The sequence below is a fragment of the Maylandia zebra genome, linkage group LG2, assembly GCF_041146795.1.
Source record: "Maylandia zebra isolate NMK-2024a linkage group LG2, Mzebra_GT3a, whole genome shotgun sequence".
In the NCBI taxonomy this organism is placed as follows: domain Eukaryota; kingdom Metazoa; phylum Chordata; class Actinopteri; order Cichliformes; family Cichlidae; genus Maylandia; species Maylandia zebra.
Genome location: NC_135168.1, coordinates 8,382,606 through 8,396,772, shown reverse-complemented (window position 1 = coordinate 8,396,772; position 14,167 = coordinate 8,382,606). Strand labels below are relative to the sequence as shown.

The 14,167-nt window shown below is 44.2% G+C and overlaps 1 protein-coding gene across 1 annotated transcript; it reads left to right on the top strand.

The window, feature by feature from the left end:
* The first annotated feature begins 6,340 nt into the window (after positions 1 to 6,340).
* Positions 6,341 to 13,892, top strand: LOC143420712 (uncharacterized). The gene is made up of 3 exons (XM_076888818.1): positions 6,341 to 7,055; positions 13,347 to 13,551; positions 13,667 to 13,892. Exons 1-3 carry the CDS (start codon positions 6,969 to 6,971, stop codon positions 13,705 to 13,707), a joined length of 333 nt encoding a protein of 110 aa, XP_076744933.1. The 5' UTR covers positions 6,341 to 6,968; the 3' UTR covers positions 13,708 to 13,892.
* The last annotated feature ends 275 nt before the right edge of the window (positions 13,893 to 14,167 follow it).

Here is a 14,167-nt window from a genome sequence, read left to right as displayed (position 1 = left end):
CGTCACCACCCCAATGTCCACCAGATGGAACGTGTTTCTAAGATCAAGCTTAGTGAAGATTATTGCTCTATGTAGTGGCTAAAAGCTCCAGCTGAAGCTGTTCTACAGTGGCTGGATGCAAAGCCCAATCACCATATAACACAACGCCTCGCAGATTCATTCCCCATTCTGACTCTGGGATGTGTTGCACTCAGAGAGAGGAAATGTTTGCTGCTATTAGCCTGAATGCATCCCTCCCCGATGGCTAATATAAGCCCCCATGGTGGTATTGTCAATCCTCACAAGAACAGTAGGAAGCGCCTGAAGAAACCACCCAGCGCTGAAACCCTCTTAAACAGCCAAGCCAGACCACCAGGATGGCTGAGCCATCATACCCAGTAGCCGAAGGTATAATCTAAAGGGGACTGTTTTGTGCAGGCGAAAAAGAGTCAGGAATGCTGTGAGCAGGGCTGTGGAAGCTCTGCCATAGCCACCACCAAACAACTGAGTTATTTTTACACATCGGCTAGCATCTGGCCAATCCACCACCTTTCATTGCTCATGCCGTTACAAAACAAACAAACAAAACAAAACCCATCAACCCATAAATACGAAGAATCACTGTCAGCCCACCAGGCAAATGCCCAGTATGCCCGATTGAAGGCACTCACAGCTATGGCCTCTGACAGAGTGATGTAAAAGAGATGGAGTCCAGAGATAAATCCAGAATTGTTATATGTTGTACTAGAGACAACACACTCGTTTTGCAGGATCCACCTGTGTTATCGCACAGGGAGAATTGATGTGGCCATTCTTCAGTCCTTCTCTATCACTCCTCCTGAGTAAGTCTGCTCAGCTGCACTGACTTCTCACGATGTTCTTGATGAGGAAGCTGATCGTGACTTGTAGTTTCTTTCAGTATTCAGTTATGGCAGTGGTGTCCAAACCCAGGCCACGAGTGTCCTGCAGGTTTTAGACGTGTCCAGCTGATTTAAATGGCTCAACATGCCTTGAAGTTCTCCAGACACCTGGTAATGAACTAATCATTTGATTCAGGTGTGTAGACCCAGGGTGAGATCTAAAACCTGCAGGACACCGGCCCTCGAGGCCTGGAGCTGGCCAAGTTATGAAGCTAACTATTCTCAAGGCTAATGTAACAAGTTCTTCAAATGATTTCGTTTGCAGTACGTATTTTTCAGACCATAAGCTGCAGGGGATTATAAGGCACATTAAGCGAAACAAAGCAGTCAGATAAATCAAACTTTATTAAACTCATTCTTCTTGCTTCCTCCACTTCTCTACCATTGATTCATTAATGTTGAATTCTCTGGCAGCGGCTCTATTCCCATGTTGTTGCAGTATATTAATGACTAACCTGGTATTGTGGATGGATTATCTCAGTTGTTCTCCTGACTGAAGTTTGGTCCGTTTACAGCAGGGGTGTCAAACTCAAATACACAGTGGGCCAAAATTCAAAACTGGAACAAAGTCGCGGGCTAACGTTAATATTTATTGAAATATATTTATTCCTCCAGATATAAGAATGAATCTTCTTATGGACTCAAACACGTTTTGCTGAAAAACTGAATATGGAACAAGCAAAGCTTAATACTAAACAATATATATATTAGCTGTATAATACCAGTAGGCCAGCTCTAATAGTAATTTGGTATGGCTTCGCGGGCCAAATGTAATTAGGTTGCGGGCCAAATTTGGCCCACGGGCCAGAGTTTGACACCTATGGTTTACAGCAGGGGTGTCAAACTCCAGGCCTCGAGGGCCGGTGTCCTGCAGGTTTTAGAGCTCACACTGGGTCAACACACCTGAATCAAATGATCAGTTGATTACCAGGCCTCTGGAGAACTTCAAGAGATGTTGAGGAGGTCATTTAGCCATTTGAATCAGCTGTGTTGGATCAAGGACACATTTAAAACCTGCAGGACACCGGCCCTCGAGGTCTGGAGTTCGACACCTGTGGTTTACAGCATCCTGCCATGCGATTGCATTTGTCTCTAACCATCAGGAACCCTCACGTTAACTTTTATCGAGTGGAAAAGTGTTAGTGTTCGTCCTCCAGCTTCACTGTGTTTATGCTAACATAGCTGTGTCGCTAGCGATCACGTAGCACATCATTATATAGCAGCTAGCCCAACTTCAGTAACCCTACAAACGTCACTGCTGTTTAGTTTCCTGTCTTCATTTATGTTGGAAGTGACAGCAGAGCTGTACGTTTTAATTTTTTCAGCAATCTCTCAGTCAGAACATGCTATATCATGCTTAGCCACTAGCAAAACCAGTGAGCTACCTTCCGCTAACTTCCTGCTAACTTCCTGTTAACTTCTAAGTCCGTTAAATATAATAAATTCTGTTTTCATGGATGCCTGGATGTTAAACTTCATAGTTACACCTGGTAAAGCAGCAACACTGATCGTTTTATTAAAGATGAAAGAATTTAGACCGTTTTTAACTCTCAGTGATGTCGCAGTGTTCGTTTGACTTTGGGTCCTGAAGGACGGAGTTTAGGACCCAGATTACTCCCAGATTTAAGAGCACCTTAGTCCAAAAAATATGGCAATAACGACGGCCGCTTGCATGTTCTACAAAAAAATGGTGCTTTGTTGTGTATCTGACGGACAAACACCAAACCAGTTCGACACCACTGAAGTTGCAGCATTTTTACAAACCAATTCTGGTTCATGTGTTTCACTCAACGATCCGCTTTCCCCCTTCTCATTCTCTATCGCCACCATGTGGGTATGAAAACAAAGGCACTGCGCATGCGCACTTTACCCATATTCTATCGCGATATTTCATTTTTTTATCGTTGCCCAACATTAAACCAGTATTACCGTGAACAGTATAATGTGGCACAGCCATAGGTGGGCTGGTAGGAATGCTGCGGAGGGAGGAGAGAATGGGTTAGCCAGAGTCTAGAGTGAGATGTACACTTACAGAGAGAGTCGAAACCATCCTACCGGGCGATGTGGTGACAAGAAGCAGGTAGTAAGCGACGTAACAGGCGTGTCTTTTCCTCTGTAGAGCTAACACTCCTGCTGTTTTACTTCTGTACTCCTGTGCATACGTCAAGGATGTCACAATCACATTTTACAGCATCCATGTTATATTAGAGATACTTTAGTCCCAGCAAAGTAGTGTACTGTTGTTGTTTGCTCCATTGCAACAAAACATGCAATGATATTATACTGAATTGCACCAGTTTTTAGGACGTCTATCTTTTACTTTCTGTGGGTTTTTCACTGCTTCTCTGCGATCAGATGAATTGTGCACACTATTTGCTCTTCCACAGCTTTATTTTTAGTCTTTGAATGCTCCCATCACTTCTGTGATGACAAAAGTCATGATTATGCCATAGTCAGTCTATTTATATAGACCAAAGGCTCATCAGCAGATCCAAACCGACAGAAAGAAACAGGAAAGTACCGCAGTGTAATCCATTTATTTCAACAAAGTAACTGTATTCTAAATACCACCTGTTTAAACGGTAACTGTAACAGAATACAGTTACTCGTACATGTATTCTGTTACTCCCCAACACTGGATATTTGTCATATAATTGAAATATCATTAAAATCACTACTCGTACTCATAAATATGGTCCGTGCACAAAGCAGCGTCGTCTCTTTCTAACCATCCCTGCTCCAACAAACACGAGGTTGTTTCCATCGCTGCTGCTGTTCCATGTTGTACAGCTCTTATTGTTACTGTAAGTCTCGTAGTTCTTATTTGTGTGAGGCTTTGCTCCTGCCCGTCACTCTGCTGCTGGAGCACCGGGATTTCCCCAATCAGGACAATAACGGATATTTCTGTTCGTTTCTGGTCTATACATGTTTTATATCAGAGCGATCTCCCAGAATCTGAACTGATCAAAAAGTGCCGACATGTCCGGAGGGATTTTGGCCCACTCCTCTTTACAGCTGCTTCCACAGATTTAGTAAAGGAGGCTCTGGAGGCTGGCTAGCCCACTTCTTCTTCAGCCACTGCTTTGTTTGCACCCATCCACGGCCACCACTGTGTGTTTGACTGTGGGGATGTTGGTGTGTCACACTCAGCATTTCTCAGCCTTCAGCCAATCATCCAGACGGTCAAACCTCAGACGGGCTTGTACATGCTAAACCGCGTGGGTGCTGCAGTAGTTCAATCCTGTACCAGTGTTACCAGTATGTGGTGACTGTCATCCACCTGCCTTCTCACCATTAACCAGCTCCTCCTGTGTGAGTTTCCTTTCCTATGATCATCCTCCGCCCATGAGGCTGACAGATCACATCATGGTCAGAACTGCTGCACCCACAGTCACCGAGCTTCATGCTGACGCCCTTTGCATCTATATGCTGAGAGTCCCACAGCCAGTCTGTGGGATCCAGGGTTGTAGAGGACCACACACTTCATTCAGGGACATGCAGATCTGTTCATAACTGATATGTTTTTTGTTCGATGTTTCTAAACTCAGGTAAAAATCAGAGACTGTTCATTTCTCTGTAAGTGAGCAAACTTATAAATTCAGCAGGGAGGATAATTGTTTCCCCGTCGTAGTTCAGTGTAGCTAGTCTCTTAACCCCCAACCAACCCGCTGCACCTCCTCCCTCCCCTCCCTCTCATAAAATATTGAGAGAGCCTGGCACTAGGCCAGACGCCCCCCTCCCTCTCTGCCAGGCAGACGGCCAGCTGACGGAGCATGTGGCTGTGGGAGGGGCACGAAGGGCGGCTCGGCTGAGGAGATACAGTAACCATGAACATATTCGTTCTCTAAATGAACGCCACGAGTTGTTCCCACATCGAGCTGCTCTACTCTGAACTCATTCACACGAGCACTTTCTGCTCGAGTGCTTCCTCTGTTCACAGCCACACTCACGGATGCGCTGGAGAACAGCTCGGGTAAGAAGTGTGAACAACATGCTGGCATTTCATTCTACCTGCAGTGGTCAAATCAAGGCAGTGGTCAAATCTAGCTTCTTTCAGCTCAGGCAGCTGCAAAAACAAAGCCAATTCTTTCACGGCAGCACTTTGAGACAGTGATCCACGCCTTTGTCAGCACTCGGCTGCATTACTGTGATGACCTTCATGTTGGGGTCAGCGCATCATATATTAGTCAAAATGCTGCAGCTCGTCTTTTAACTGGCACTCGAAAGTTTGAGCACATTTCCCCTGTTTTAGCTTCACGTCACTGGCTGCCCATTTCTTTTAGGATTCATTTTAAAATTCTTTTATTTACTTTTAAAGCTCTCCATGGCCTCGCCCCATCTCATCTCTCTGAGCTGCGACAGCCTCATACAGGCCAGCTGATCAGCTGCTCCTGCATGTACCCAGGACTGGGCGTAAACTTAGAGGAGATCCTGCTTTTGCTGTAGCAGCTGCAAACTGTGGAGCGAGCTTCCTTTGGAGATCAGACAGGCCTCTTCTTTACCTGTTTTTAAGTCTTGAAAACCCGCCTCTTTACCCTGAGCTTTGACACCACGTGAGATGTTGGTTTTTATTTCAGTTGTTTTTAGGTGATTCGATGCTGTTTTATCTTGTTTTGTTTTCATTTGATGTTTTATGTGTTTTATTTATTTATTTTGCTGTTTTCTGTTGTTCTATTGTTTTAACTTATTTTCCGTGCAGCACTTTGTTCCTGTGCTGGCTATTTTAAAGTGCTTTATAAATAAGATTGGATTGGATTGGACTGCCACCAACAGCTCTGTAACACACTGTGCACACAATGCTATCATTGTCTTTTCTTTTTAGCTGCTTTTACATTTTAGTTGCTCACTTCTGATAAACTGAATAAAACAGGAGAACACACAACCTGGAAATCTTCAACCACACACAAAATACATACGTTTCCCTGGTAAAGTACACAACCTCTGCAGTACCGCTGAGTTTTCTACAAGCGCACAAAGCTGCTGCCAGCTCTGCTGCTGTGACCTGTGTTACCTGTGTTAGGCTCTTACATCCATACGATGGTTGAAGGACCGGCCGTGTCCCGTCTTCCTTCTGTGCATAATCGTGGCCCCTGCTGGAAGCTGACCCCGTTCTCCCACAGTGTTGCTGAAATGGTGAAACTGGAGCACGAATCGATCTGGGAGCTTTGATGAGAGATCAGCTGAAGTTTGACTGCAGCCTGATTCACTTTAGGACAACCAGTTTGCTTTTAATGTTTTTCTGCCTGATTCATTCTGATACACAAACACAGGCTGAACGGTGTCTGTGCTCCCACATCCTCAGTGTCCGTCTCAGCACCTCTGCATCCTTCACTCACTTCTTAGCATGCAGGACGTGTGTGTGTGTGTGTGTGTGTGTGTGTGTGTGTGTGTGTGTGTGTGTGTGTGTGTGTGTGTGTGTGGGTCCGTGAAATCATCCTGATTTCTTTAGCTCATGAACACAGTGTGGGGTCAGTGTTAACAACATGGTGCAGAAAGGAAACACAAGCGTGGAGTCGGTGGTGCAAACGGTGGCTCGTGCATCAATCAGCTCCAGCTGTGATGCATCTCTTTGATTAGTGGGAGCAGCAAACTCCATCCAGACAGCTTCCTTTGTTTTTTTCACTTGACTAATCAATCAGCGCACAGCTCCGTTTAGCACACACGCCATCTTTAACAACGGCGTGGAGTCTGTGCCCTGTTCCTCCCACACACGAGTGTTCGTTCATGTTCGGCCTTTGTGTCTGAGCGTTTCCTCTCGGTGTGTCTGTAACGAGGAAGCCACGGGCAGGTCGCACACAAACGTGTGGCAGCCGAGTGTGCGAGTGTGGCAACGTGTGGCAACTATTCTGGTTTGCCAGCGACGTTTCCAGATAAACACTGGTGGCAGCTGCTGCCATGGCAACCCCATTGTGCTCCCTCCCTCCCTCGCTCGTCTCCCCTCCCTCTCCCCAACCACTCCTCTCTCTCATGCTCCGCCGGCTCAGAGAGCGAGGACCAGAGAGGAGAGAGGTCAGCTCGATTCAGAGGACAGAAAGAAGAAAGGAATAACCCGGAGTGGACGGGGACAGGATGAGCGAGGACAGCCACTCCCACTACAGGCTGGACCCCAGCGATCGCCTCAACGGGCTGGGACAGAGGAGGAAGAGACCCAAGAAGGTAAACGAATAGATGGAGAGCCACGTGGTGCAAAGTGTGTAAGGATGGAGCACCCCACCCTGCAAAAAGAGAAAGGAGGTGGGGTTAGGTGAGGTTTGTTTATGTGGCAGACGAGCGTCCACATGATGTTAGGAGCACCGAACCATCTCTCACCCCGTCGTCTGCTCCCCCACAGCAGTCGTACCTCCGTCTCCTGGTGTTGTGTTGCTCCACAGTGAGTCGTAGTAGGAGGCTCACATGCTGTCAGGGTGGGTCCCTGCTCGCCCTTTGTGTGCCTGTCGTTGGGGGTTTTGCTGTTTGCAGCTATCAGGAGGTTTGTGTTGTAGCCTGATGTGAGAAGTGTTGTTATTATCATCATTTTTAACATTTCTGCACCGCTACAATAAACAGACACACACCCATCAGCCTGTTTACAGATCTATACGCCCATAAAGACGTGAAACACACATTGCACAAATCTACTATAACGTGTTCATATGTGTTATAAAATAAAGAGGTAAAGTATTAGCTGTTCAGGTTGATTCATAAATATGACCTCAGCACGTGAAATCCTTCTGCTGACATCCCTAAAAGCTCGTCAGACCAACGAAGCCGTACAACACAAATAACCAGACCAAACCAGGGTTGTGCGTCTGTTGTTGAGAACATTGTCAGTAAACCACAGTGACGTCCTACAGAGGACTCGTGTTGTCATTATTTTTGTGTATGTCGTGTGAGCTGAGAGCTGTAACCAAAGGTAGTGAGCGCGTCGGCCTTTAACGTCGCGGCTGGTTGTGCGATCGTGTCGCCGCTGAACTCGTGAGAGTTTGTCTCAGGGATCTTTACATTTGAAGTCAGGTGAACATCCAGTGAACTAACAGAACATTCAGGAGCAGTTTACTCTCATGAATGTCAGACAAACTGAGGTTTGTGTGTCAGTTAGATTCTTTAAGTCATTAAAGTGTCTCTGTTAGGAAAAGCATCTGTTTCCTCCACTTCTGCAGAACTGCGTGACCCGTAGCATCATTGCAGGAAGTATCCTGTGACAATGAGTGACTGCACATCATCCTTATCAACACATAAACCTGTGGTCTGGACCTGCAGTTCTTATTTTTACTGTCTGGTTTTGTGTAAAGCAGCACTTCTATAAGCACCTGTGAAGCACACAGTCATAGTCGAGTAATGAAGCGATCCATATGTGAAACATATTCCACGTCTACAGGATAGTGGAGGTTACATGGGTCAACCTGGCAAACTGTACCAGCACATGTGATCACACTGATAGCAGAACACAGGTATGTGAGTCTCTACGACGAGGTCAGAAACCAGTAACAAATGTTTCATGTGATTCGTTTTTCTCCAGTTTAAGATAAGATAAGATAAGATAAGATAGAACTTTATTAATCCCTCGGGTGGGTTCCTCTGGGAAATTCGATTTCCAAAAAAGCACAGCACCGACAGAAGTTACAGAGTTATACACACACACACATATATATAAATACAGAGACAATATAAATAAAATATACGAAGGGGATAAATAGAATAAATAGGAATAAAAATAAAAATACAAGTGAATTGCACATTTCGAGTATTGAGGTCTATTGCACTGTTGACTATTTACAAAAGTATTGCACAAAAGGTATTGCACAGTGAGGTGAAGAGGCACTACAGCTTAGTTGTTCCCTCCTTTGTCCTCCTGTTTCCCCTCCCTCTCCCCTCCAGAGAGGAGTTAAACAGTCTGATGGCGTGTGGGACAAAGGAGTTTTTAAGTCTGTTAGTTCTTGTCTTTGGGAGAAGCAACCTGTCACTGAACAGACTCTTCTGGTTGTTAATGGCCGTGTGCAGAGGATGCCCAGCATTGTCCATAATGTCCATCAGTTTCTTTAATGTCCTTTTCTCTGCCACTGTCACCAGAGTGTCCAGCTTCATGCCGACCACAGAGCTAGCCCTCCTGATCAGTTTCTCCAGCCTGGATGATCCTTCTTTGCTGTGCTGCTCCCCCAGCACACCACAGCATAGAAAAGTACTCCAGCAACCACCGACTGGTAAAACATCCTCAGGAGCTTCCTGCAGATGTTAAAAGACCTCAGCCTCCTGAGGAAGTACAGTCGGCTTTGGGCTTTTTTATACAGGTGCTCTGTGTTGCATGACCAGTCCAGTTTATTGTCCACCCACAGCCCGAGGTACTTGTACTTGTTGACCACCTCCACCTCCTCCCCCTCTATCTGAACCGGCAGTGGACCTTCTCTGGACCTCCCGAAGTCCACAACCAGTTCCTTAGTCTTTGAGGTGTTGAGTTGCAGGTGGTTTGTGTGACTCCATGCGACAAAGTTCCTCACCAGACTTCTGTACTCCTCTTCCTGATCATCCCAGATACACCCCATGATGGCCGTGTCATCTGCAAACTTCTGAATATGGCATAATTCAGAGTTGTAGCAGAAGTCAGAGGTGTACAGGGTGAAGAGAAGAGGGGACAGCACAGTTCCCTGTGGTGCTCCTGTGCTGCTGACCACTGTGTCAGACGTGATGTCCTTCAGCCTGACGTACTGTGGTCTGTCGGTGAGGTAGTCGGAGATCCAAGCCACCAGGCAGGGGTCCACCTCCATCCTGTTCAGTTTTTCCTGAAGCATACAGGGCCGGATGGTATTAAAGGCACTGGAAAAGTCAAGAAACAGGATCCTGACCGTGCCTTTTCCCCCATCCAAGTGTGAGTGGGCTCTGTGTAGGAGGTACAGGATGGCATCCTCCACTCCGACACCCGCCTTGTATGCAAACTGTAGTGGGTCCTGGGCATGTTGTACCTGTGGTCGGAGGAGGTTTGTCTGCAGTGAACCTTAAATACTGACTGAACCAGCTGTTTCCTGATGTGGTGACGTGTGTCGGTGATGAAGCCAACACTCTGTCCAGTGTTGGGCAAGTTACTTGAAAACAGTAATCAGTAACTAATTACTTCCCAAAAAAAGTAATCCCGTTACTTTACTGATTACTTATTTTCAAAAGTAATTAATTACTTAGTTACTTAGTTACTTTTTAAAAACACGATTTCCAACCTGAGTAGGTGATAAAGTGATAGATCTTTCAGCCCAATTCTACTTTTTCTGCATAATCCATCATACAAAATGTAATCAAATGGAAAAGTCTCTTTTTAAAACTTGTTTTATTAGTTTTAATCTTTTAACTTTATGCATCAAGCAAACATTTAATTATCTGCAACATTCTCTGACTGGAAGAAATTAGTTTAACATTTAAACCTATTTTCTGCACATTCCAGCACATAAAATAAAATATTTTGTGTGTTTACACTCAGTCTTTCAAATAGATGCAAGTAAAACACAGCAGAAAATAAATAAAGTCAAAGACTCAGCGGTCCTGTTGCTCTATTTTCACCTGTAAAGCAGGAGTGGGGCAGGCGGAGGTTTACCCTGGTGCAGGTGTGCCGCGGTCAGTGGAAGAATCCGCGAGTTTCTCTGTGAGTTTCCCATTACGTCGTAGCTACTCGGTGCTTGTTGGAAGTTTAGGGGGTTTTTCGCTGTAAAAAGAAGTTTTCTTCCCACGCACAGCGGACACTAATGTTTTTGTCACTTTTTATGGAATCAAACTCAAAGTAAGGTCAGTACTTCCACGCTTTAAACGCTGCACGCTCATACTCTCTCTGCACTCGATATGTGATCCATTGTTGATCTGCACACAGCTGTTGTCACTAACGGCGCACTCGCTTACGTCACTGTCGTGAGACATTCTCGCAAAAAAATCACGGTTTTAGTAACGCAGTAACGCAGCGTTCCTACGGGAAAGTAACGGTAATCTAATTACCGTTTTTGCAATAGTAATCCCTTACTTTACTCGTTACTTGAAAAAAGTAATCGGATTACGCGTTACTGGAGCTCCGACGTTGTTCTCCTGTGTAACAAAGCAGTGATAAAGGAATAGATGCTGATTTTATTCATTTCAACTTGTGTCTTTGTGCTGCTGGATTCAGTCTGAAGCAGGCAGCAGTGCTGAACCTACCAGTGTAAATGTGATGGTGGAAGCAGAGGCCAGCACTTGGCAGTGCTAAACACAATAAAAGACTCACAAGTTCCTGCTCAAAGGTCAGCTGCCTTCAGATCAATCATTAACCTGCAGCAGGTTGTGGCCTGATGTGTTTGTAAGAGTTTCACTTTCAGGAGGAGAAGATTTAAACGAGTCGCACAAATGTGAACTACAAAGTCTGTGACACACAATTTATGCAAACTGCAGTAAATCTGACCTGAAGAAATCCAGTCTTCTGCCTGTTGTGGTTGTGACAGCTGCTCGTAGGAGAGTTTGTTTGTAGGAGGTGGAGATGTTCTCAGATCAAGTGCGTAATCGTCTCTTTGTGTAGACGCTAAAAGCTGTGAGCCAAAACTCTCTGCTCTGAAACTCTTCACTCAGTCCTCACGCTGAGAGTTTAGAGGCTGAACTTCTTGTTCCTCCATAACACTTTTCATGAAACAGCAGAAATGAGCTTGTGTTTCTCAGCAGTGCGCACACAGAGAACCGATCCTCTCTGCTCAGTCTGAACAAATCAAAGTGAAACGTCAGTGAAAACACAGCTGCTGATCAAACTGTGTCAGATTAATGCCTCAATGTTTCACTGTGAGGTTAAAAAATACATAAAAATGATTTAAAGAAGTAGGAGGCAGATTTTCACAATAAGAGCACTTTGTTTTTAATTCAGTTAATGTCAAACTGTCATCAACACCTCTGTGTTGTCTCCGTCTCTGAGCAGATTCAGGCATTACTCAAATAATAAAGGCTTTCTTTCACTATTATACTTTTCATTAGTCTCCAGGTTGATGATTATAAACAGAATTATTAAAGTTTTTATCATTTCAGGCTGAAAATCAACATGAATTTGGTTCTAATCAAAGAAGCTCCTTTAATGTGTGTCATTAAAATCCTCACACAGACTTAAAAAGGCGACATTAACATTAAAATAAATGAAAGAAGCTTCAGCTGAGAGCTTCATGCAGTCATCATCAGCAGCTCATAGCAGTCACAGCTCTTTATTACGCAGCTTTGCAGGAATTAAAGTGGCTGAAGTGTCAGAGTTTGTGTGAGAAGCTGCTTCATGGACAGCTGTACACACGTCTTTATTATTTCTTCATAAATCAAACACACAGGTTTGTCTGCAGATGATTTAAAGTGTGTCGTTGTGCAGTTAAAGCTGTTTGTGTGACGCCCTGACCTCCTGTGAATGAAACAGCCAATCAGATCCATCAGAGAGAGAGCAGGAAGTGTTGTGTGTTTGTGACAGAACAAGGAAACAGTGATGATGATGAACATAAAGATCCTCTGATGTTTCCTGTTACAGTAACGCTTGTTCATCTGTTGCTCTCCTACACTTTCCTATAAATAAAGGAGAAAAAGTCCGTTTAGTTTCATTTCCTACAGCTCAGAGTTACACTTCACATTCCTGCTGTCACATCAAAAAGCTTCACTTTGGTCCAACATCTACATGTTAACATGAAACACAGACAGACTCAGAACATCTGGAACATCTGCACTTTGACCCAAACTGTTATAGCAGGATATTTTCTGCATATTTCTTATGTTGGACCTGTTTGAACTGTAAACGACCTGTAATCATCTGTAAATGGTGTGAGACACACTGAGGCCACCTACAGGGCAGCTGGGGAACAGCAGGGATCTGAAATCATACGAGACGTTAGTGAGTGAGAAGAACAAACGGACTTAAGATGGCTCGAAGTGATCAAAGTTGGTCTAAAACAGAAGATAAATCCACTGATTCTTTGTAAAGTTCATCTGCTGCTCACATGAATCCATGAAAGATTTATTCCACTGAATGTTTCTTCAAAGCTCATTTCAACCTGTTGAAGTCATGAATGAAAGTGCAGACTGAGAGTGGATCACATGATGTTTGAGGTGTGTCATGTGACATGTTCAGTATTGTCACACATGTCTAGATTGTCCCTGATATCATAACTGCTCAAACACTGATGATTATATTTGAAGAATTATTCCTGATGGCAGCAAAGTTTGAATGGAGCTCTCTGTCTGTGCTGATTTGTCGCCCTCTGGAGGTCAAAGCACAAACCTACAGGGCAGCTGGGGAACAGCAGGGATCTGAAATCATACGAGATGTTAGTGAGAAGTTAGAACAAACGGACTTAAGATGGCTCGAAGTGATCAAAGTTGGTCTAAAACAGAAGATAAATCCAAAGCAGCATCAGATGAATGTTACCATTTCCAGTTACGGTGCCCTTCATCTAATATGGAAATGTGTTGTTGTTTTTTTTGCCGTGTTGTTGTTCTTCCTATTGTGTTTAGGCCAGAGATGCTCTTCAAACAGCGGACAGACATGACCACATTACAAGAACATGGTGTGAGTCCGATTTGATATTCCAGTCAACGCTGAGAGACCTTAACCAGGAAGTCAGAGGTCAGCTGATGCTGCGAGCAGGAAGTGAACCAAGGGAAAGGTCCACTCTACTCAATCTCAAAGAAAATATGCTGGTGTTTGTTGATGTTGATGGTACAATAAAAATATATAATATAATAAATAATAAAATATCATGTGATGATGAGATGTGTTGTTGGTGTTTGTATTTTCTGTAAATGTCTTTTTTAATGTAAATGCTTTGTTCCAGACGGACAGGGAATCAGTTGCTGTACGATGACATCATCTTGATGTTGACGAGGAGGGCGAGAAAAACTAGTTTTGTCCTGCAGATGGCGATCTTGCACCGTGTTCAGAGAGCCGACACTTTGATGGTGCTGCTCTACTCAGCTTACTTTAGCCTGGGTTGGACTCTATATGAGCAGCTTCCACTCTGGTTTCACTCTTAAACACACTTGTTTGATTTCACTTGTAAAAGTTGAAGAATAAATATTTTATTACAAAATTATTTGTTGATGCATTTTTTTAGGGTCAAATATCTTGTTTGATTTGAGGAATGAACTGTTAGGGTGGAAAAAGTGAATCAGGTTAAAATAGTGGTGCTTTATATCAGTGAAGATGTATAATGTAATTTAAAATGTTGATGATGGGTTGTAGTGGGCTTGTACTTACAAAACTGCCTCATTTTATTGGAACGATCCACAGTTGCATCCATTCACGGATGACATCTGACATCATTTGACATCTGGTC